Genomic DNA, 7,556 nt, shown 5'->3' on the forward strand with positions numbered 1-7,556 from the left:
ATAAGGAACCTAAAATGACTTATAATAAACATTTTTTAGAAACAGAAGAAATTCTTAATGATCTATCGAATTTTGTAATTATTTGGATAGTTGAAGGCTAAGAAGGACAAAAATATTCCTTGTGATGCACTAGAAGATGATCAAGTAATTTAAGTTCAATACTTGAATTAACAGACACACACACACACACAAGAAAAACAGAGACATACTTAAGGGGAGGGCCAAATTGTTTTATTTAATTTTTTAGTGACCAATTAGATATCTTGGCAGTAAGCTCTGCTCTTTTTTTTTTTTTTTTCCTTTAAAGAAATCAGCAGTGCTCAAATTGATGGGTTGGAATTTAACTCAAATTCCAGGTAATTTTAAAAACAAACAGATGAACAGGAATTCCATATACTGTTTCCAGAGCAGAGAGCAAAACTTCACATTTGTATGAAAATTTATACTCAGACTGGGACACAGAATGTAAAACTATTGTCAGTAGTGCATGTGTAAAACATTCACATTTGATCTGGAACCTTAAAATCAGAAAGCTGTACTCTCCTTTCAAAATTTTCATTACCTTGTGCAAATCAAGTCAAGTCTTCATGTGTGAAGCACACTTAAAATTGTCCGTATTTTATATACAAGACATCTACCATTCAGGCAGTGCAAAATACATCCTTTCATAACAAAACTAAAATGTACCTCTCAAAGTATGAACAAGAATATACACATAATACATGATGTACACTATTTACACAACCATAAAAAATATAATACAAGGATTTTTTTTTTTTTCATGTGATTATTAAGACTTGACAGTCTTTTGCAATTTTTGTTGCAACAAGGCATGTTTAAGTTTCCTGGATGGATTTTTCTTTGAAATTACTCAAGAGATCTTGGAAACTACGCTTGAACTTTTAGGAGAGTTTTCAAATGGACTGCCATCAACTCCCTGTTTTGGTCAGACGGTTCAGCTGTGCCACCCACCCAGTGGCTGGGAGGCTTTGGAAGGACACTAGGAGATGGTGGGTCACTAAATTTTGCCCCAGCGTAGTTTTCTTTTTGGTTCACTTCAGTTAGGGTGATCGGTTTCTTGGGCTTGGCATTTCTGAAGTTCTCTGTGTTTTTAAGTGGCTTTTTCTCCTGCTTCTGAATTGTTTCTGGCGATACAGAATCTTGCCAAAAGTTCTCTATCTTTTTTGCCGAGGTGATCTTTGTGAGTGGCATGTTACATTTACTCTTCTGTCTGTTCATCTTTGGTTGTTCACACAGGTGTAAACTGTGAACAGGCTGGCTGTAAGGGACGGCAGCCTTCTCAGTCTTTCCCATCTTGTTCTTTAAGAACTGCAGAGACAAAGAGCTCACGTCAACGCACGACCTGTCTCCTCAAGAGGTGTGTCCAGCGCGGTGTGAGGTACCGGGGGCCGCTTCCACCCCAACGGCTCACCCGGCCGCCTCACTCGTGCGGTGTAACGGGCCGGGCGGGCAACGATCTGCCCGCCACCCACCTCCTAGTTACCCCACGTCTTTCTACTACTGCTCCGTTCGCACGTACGGGCGGCGGGCAGCGCCCAGCAACAGCGGGCGGGCAGCTGAGCCCCCTCGGCCAGCGGGGTCTCACCGCGACCCTCCCGCCGCCGCCATGGGGCGCTGCGCTCCGCGCACGTCCCGCCCGCGCGCACAGGGGGCAGCTGGCGCGCGGCCAGCAGGCTAAATCCGGCTGTTGCTGGGCGCAGCGGCCGGCGCCGATTGGTGGCGCCGAACGGCCAATCGCCGCCCGCCGTTTCTCTCCTTTTCTCTCTCCCCCCGCCCCGTCCGAGCGGGCGTAACGGAAACTCTTCCCCCTCCCGCTCCCCCCGCCCGTCCACACGCACACAGGGATGAGGGGAGAGGAAGGGGGGCAAGCGGCTCGCCGACTCCCGGGGTGTGGGAGAACGGGGGGTGGGGGAAGAGGAGTGAGCAGAAGTAGCGGAGCCCCGTGTTTACCTCCTTCCTGAGGGGTTTGCTGGGTGCGGGTCTCGGGGGGGCGGGCGCGGGGGGCTCCTCCGGGGGGACCGTTACCAGGCCGGGGGCAGATGAGGCAGCTGGCGCTGAGTGAGCGCGAAGTTCGCCCGGGCCGTGCGTTCCCAGTGGGGTCCTTCTCCCCAAGCCGGCGCGATGCTGTTGGTACTGCTGGTAGCGGCTGGGCAGGAGCCCCGCGTGCCCGGGCCGGATCTTTCCCTTCCTCCGCCGGACTCTTTTCAGCGCGGGCCGCTGGCCGCTCGCCGGGCCCGCCAGACAGCAGCTGGGCTGGTTCTCACAGTTGCTGTCCCCTCGCCTGAGGCGCTGAAGGAGAGCGGAGGGCAGTCGCCTGGGGTCTTCGGTGCCCGCCGAGATCCGAGCCAGGAAGGGCGGCGGCGCCGTGGTGGTGACCATGGTGGGACGTGGGTACCCAGAGCGGTAGCGGGGAGAGGGGTCGAGCCCAAGTGGGGATGAGCGGGTCGGGTCGCTGGGGAGTGTCTGCCCGGGCTTTGTGGGCTGAGATGGTGGCGCAATCGGATCCGCTGCTAGGAGAACATGGCGGGGGAGTGAAGGGAGCAACCAGCAGCGCCCCTATGTTGTTACCCGAGCGGGACACACCCCCTTCCGCTCCTGCACCAATCGCCGTGCGAGGATGGCGCGAACGGCAAGCCTCTCCACCAGGCAGCACCAATCCCGGCGAAACAGCGATCTCTCTGGCCCTGCCTCGGCCAATCAGAAGCGACACAAACACTTGGGGCCACGCCCGCTTCCGCAGGCCGTCCAATCCGGGCAGACACAAACAGCGGGCACGCCCCAGTCTCCGAGTCACGGGCCCTCAGTGCGAAACGAACGGACGGGACAGGCGGTTCTCCTTGCGAGAGACGCCGGCCAATCGGAAGGCACACAAACAGCCGCGGCCACGCCCCCAAGTGCCCCGTAGCCAATTGAGGGAGACGTAAACAGGCGGCGGCGCGCCCTCTGGTGGGCGGTAGCGTGACGACGGGTAGGCACGCGTCGCCCGCCATGGAGGTACCGGCGCTGCAGCCCGCGGCAGCTGCCGGGCTCCCGGCCGCGGCAGAGGAGGGATCCAGCCGTGAGGCGGCGGGGCGGAGGCGGGACGAGCGGAGCCTGGAGGCGCTGAGCCTGGCTGCTGGCGGCGGGGCGACGGCAGGGCGGCAGCTGCCGGAGGGGCGGCGGGCGACGCTGGCGAGCGCCCTGGAGCTGGAGGGAACGGTGCTGCGCGAGGGGCGCCTCACCCAGTTCGTGGTCAACAACCTGGAGCGGCGGATCCGGCAGAGCGGTGCCCCGCGGGGCGAGGCGGCCGTGCCGGCCGGGAGCGGCGGCGGCTCCTCTATCCCCGCCATCGACCCCGGAGCGCTGCAGGACGTGGTGGCCCTGGCCGGGCAGGTGGCGGCGCAGGTGGACGAGCTGCTGCGCAATGTGCACTGCGGCCTGCAGGCCCTGACGGCGCTCAGCGTCGGCTGCATCCAGACCTACCGCGACGGCGTGGAGAGCCTGGGCGAGGCTGCCGACCTCAGCATTCGCGCCATGTACGCGCTGGTGGCGCGCTGCGAGGAGCTGGACCGCGCCATGCAGCCCGTGCCCGCCCTGGCCAAGCGCATCCGCGACATGAAGGGCACCCTGGAGCGGCTGGAGGGGCTCTGCAAGTAGTGCCGCCCCGGCGGGGTATCGCCCACCCGCTGCCGCCGGGGCTGGAAAGCCAAGGCCCCGCTGCTACCCTGGCGGGGCTTCCCCGGGCGCTGGAGGAGGCTCGGCCGCCCCGACACGCCTCGGAGGCCGCCCGCACTGCCAGGCTTCCTGCCGGGGCCGCTGCTGCTCTCCCTGCTCCGGCAGCCCCAGCGCCGGGCCCGCACACCGCACCTTCAACTCGTAACCTGCACACCGTTCCTCCTGCGCCCCGTACCTGACCAGCCGACAGCTACGGCCAGTTCGCTGGTTTTACTCTGGAGGAAGTGAAATTTTTGCAGCCGATGAAGGGAAAGGTCCTAGTTGAAATCGCGGGGTAAACGGCAGACGGTTCTTTTTAGCTTCAGCTCCATTAAAGAATTTGGATCCCACATGCCTTATGCTTTCTATTTATTGAGGGCTAGGAAAAACTAACCGATCTTAATTTAAAGCAGCTGTTAATTTTTTTTTTTTTTTTTTAACCAAACTTGAAATTTAGTGAATACTTGCTTGCTGCTTACAGGCATACACACTTATTTGTACTTGACTTAATGCCTGACAAGTAGTTCTCACTTCTGCCGTTGCAGCAAACAAACATGCAGAACACTGCTGTCTCTTACAGGACACAGTTGTAAGAGAAGGTAGGAGGAAATTTAATATATATATAGCAAAGACACTTGCTTTCTGAGAAAAATGTAAAATCTCTGGAATATAATTGAGATTCAGATAAAAACAAATCTATAGAAAAAGCCTTCAGAAAAAATATGCTTTGCCTCTATTACTCTCCACAGTTTTCACAGTGTAGAAGCTTAAATGGCATTACTGTGAAATGATCCTGTGATTATTTTTTTTTTTCAATTTGGAAAATACATATGTAATTAGATGAGAAACATGAATATGCGATGACATTACATGGGTGTAAGACTGACACAAAATGGTTACTTTGGGAGAATTGTTTGTATAACTTGAAGCTTTTTATATGCATCACTGTATGCAGAAGTGATTTTGCTGTATCAGTAAGTATTTCCTCTGAGGCCTGAGAGTACCCGAATTCTCTGCTTGCTATGGTTCCTATGCAACTCGCCTCTTCGATGATGCTCCTAGGAATCCATTTAGGTCACAAATGCCCTTATAACAAGATTTTGGCAGAGAAACGATCACTGTGATCTTATGTATGTGTAATGGTGCTTAGCAGCTCCTAAAAACCTTGGAGAATGGTAGCCAGAGGTGCTATGTGAGTCCTGTAACTTTTGGTAGAAGAGCAGGTAGATTTATGATGGGTGCAGCTGCTGCTCCGCCATAACCTCATTAAAAACACTGAGTGAGGGCTGGATGCTCTGATACACCATGCTTCTACGTGTACACAATACTGAATTGTAACAAAATCATATGTTTTTATGCCACCCTGGTTAGTATAATGCCAGTCTCTGGCCCATTTTGGTCTTCTCAACTTGGCTGTATCTTTCCCTTGGCATAGGGATGTATTTCACATGTGGCCTTCCAGCCCAGCAATGGCAGAAGGCTGGAAACAGGCTGTGCTGAAGTTGTGCTCCTTGTGGCCGCACCTCCTGTGGTAACTGCTGGGGAGCAGCTGTGGCTCCAGGAAGAGAGTTAGTGGAGAGAAAAAGGATTTAACTGCCCCTGCCCATGGCTGTAGAAGACACTAAAGATTTTGTAAGATGACAACAACAGTTGTACTCTATTTGGGGTGTTATTCTTGGGAAAGTTCAAACTTGTGTATCATGGAGATGCGGTAATTTTGCTAAGTATGTTTTGTATATGTCAAGAGTGAAAGCCAAAGTTTGATCTTGCTTGACTTCTGAGTATTGTTGAAATGTACAGGAAAGACCTGCAAGTTTATTTGTATAGCCACATATGTACAGCTACGCTTTATTCATACAGGCTCATTTGAAGCCTTTAGAGCATATACGTTTCATTACACTATGTTTTTTTCATAGCTTTTCATTTGCAGTCACCTATGTTCAATGCTAATTCCCTGCTAAAATTGTCAAGTCTGTAGAATAAAATAATTACTTTTATATTTTTAATTGTTAGTTATTAGCTGTTGAAGTGTTTCACTTCTTAATTATTGCTTTTCTTATTTGGTAAAATAATTGGAAAGCTAATTTAAACTCTGCTCCTGCATCTGCACAGAGACCTACCTGTTAATGTGATTGCAGAGCTGGTTTCAGTCTAGGTCTTCAGGCAGTAATTTCTGACAGTGATGTCATTCATGTAATGAAAAAAGGATGAGCAGTGAATTACAAGCATGAAGGAAGTGGTAATTACAGTGTTTGGGTTTGTTTCTTAATGTCTGTCTGAAAGTTTCAGCTTGTTTGAAGGGCAGGCTTAGCTGAGGCAGGTGAAGTGGCTCCTGTTCCCAGGTGTCTGCCTGGTACATTTGTCCCCCCTGGGGCAGGTGTGGCTGAAACGATGCAAGTCTGATGTGTGCCAACACAGGCAATATTGATATGTTATCAGCATTTCAGGCTAGACATGAGGAAGAATTTTTTTTATGATGAGGGTGATGAAACACTGGCCCAGGTTGCCCAGAGAGGTGGTAGATGTCCCATCCTGGAGACATTCAAGGCCAGGCTGGACGGGGCTCTGAGCAACGTCATCCAGTTGCAGATATCGCTGCTTATTGCAGGGGAGTTGGACCAGCTGACCTTCAAAGGTCCCCTCCGAACCAAACTATTCTATGATTCTGTGGTTCTGTGATCACGTAGCTGCGATAGCTTACAGCCCCAGTCCATACCAGCCTCTGTAACTGCAGGAATGGTGACACTTGCCAGTGTCTGTGCCAGTGCAGCTTCAGGGCCAGCCCTGCCCTTGAAGTCCCATTTGAGCTATGTGCAGCTCAGCAGTTTCTGGTGAACCTGGTCTTTCTGCAGCCAGATGCTTCTGTATTGCCTTTCTGATCCCAGTTCAGGCTTTCTTGTGCATATTCTGTGTTAATTCTGTCACTTTCCAACTTTTGGATGTTGAGTGTGAAAGCTTTCAGGTTCTTCTAGCCTGTATTACTTCACTTCTCAGTGAGTAGAGTAAAACTATATCTGGGTTTTCCAAGACCTTTGCATGTGTTTGCATGTATTTTCTTGCTTAGTTGCTTAGCTTTACAATTGGTCTTGTTTTTCTTTCCTCATCAGCTGCCAGGTGAGCTTTAATTGTTACAAAACAGGCAAGGTCAAAGAAGAAAACTAACTAAATAAAATGACGTGTAAAGTGCTAAGGAAAGCCAGATGCAGTATCAGCTGTGTGCCAGGAATGACTTCCCTGCTCTGATAACCCTCAGTTACTCTGTTAGGAATTAGGTTAGTTTGCCTTTTTTTTTTTTTTTTTTTTTTCTTTCAGGAGAAGTGTCAGATCTGACTATGGAAATATTTTTTTCTGATGAAGGTGTGGTTGGTTCTGGTTCTGCTTCATTCAAGGCTTTTACTTCCTTTCTTCTTTTGTGAGGTTTTATATTCCCTGACTCTGAACTGATTCCATATCCATGCTATTTAAAGGAGCTTTACCAGATAAAACCCTGTTACAGCTGAAAAAAACCCCAAGCAGTCACCCAAAGCAGAAATGAATATCACTGACATTTCACCTTGTTTTTTTTTTTCAGTGTTACTTAATTGCATCAGGTATTTCATAAGTAAATACATCAATTTTTTTGTGTGTTTTGCTACCAGCCAGCCACTGAAATATGTAAGTATTTTGTCTGGAATGTCCAGATTTATGGGGGTACGTACCCCCATGAATAAGGCCTTGACTGAGTTACTGAGGAACGGGAGACCATACCTCCTAGCATTAAAGATGCAACTATTTTGAAATGGTTTCCGATAGCATGGATGTACTACTAGAAGACAAAAAAACCATAATACTTCAAAATTAGC

At 50.3% G+C, this 7,556-nt stretch overlaps 2 protein-coding genes across 2 annotated transcripts; one reads left to right on the plus strand and one right to left on the minus strand.

The window, feature by feature from the left end:
- Positions 1 to 209: 209 nt before the first annotated feature.
- Positions 210 to 2,400, minus strand: PNRC1 (proline rich nuclear receptor coactivator 1). The gene is made up of 2 exons (XM_065834048.2): positions 1,972 to 2,400; positions 210 to 1,329 (listed from the first exon to the last, which is right to left on the minus strand). The coding sequence occupies exons 1-2, from the start codon at positions 2,398 to 2,400 to the stop codon at positions 889 to 891; spliced, it is 870 nt and encodes a 289-aa protein (XP_065690120.2). The 3' UTR covers positions 210 to 888.
- A 56-nt stretch (positions 2,401 to 2,456) lies between these two features.
- Positions 2,457 to 5,720, plus strand: BORCS6 (BLOC-1 related complex subunit 6). The gene is given in 2 exon segments (XM_065834047.2): positions 2,457 to 2,576; positions 2,578 to 5,720. Coding segments are annotated over 2 exon segments (1,200 nt in total). The 3' UTR covers positions 3,658 to 5,720.
- The last annotated feature ends 1,836 nt before the right edge of the window (positions 5,721 to 7,556 follow it).

This window comes from Patagioenas fasciata, chromosome 3 (assembly GCF_037038585.1).
Source record: "Patagioenas fasciata isolate bPatFas1 chromosome 3, bPatFas1.hap1, whole genome shotgun sequence".
Classification (NCBI taxonomy): domain Eukaryota; kingdom Metazoa; phylum Chordata; class Aves; order Columbiformes; family Columbidae; genus Patagioenas; species Patagioenas fasciata.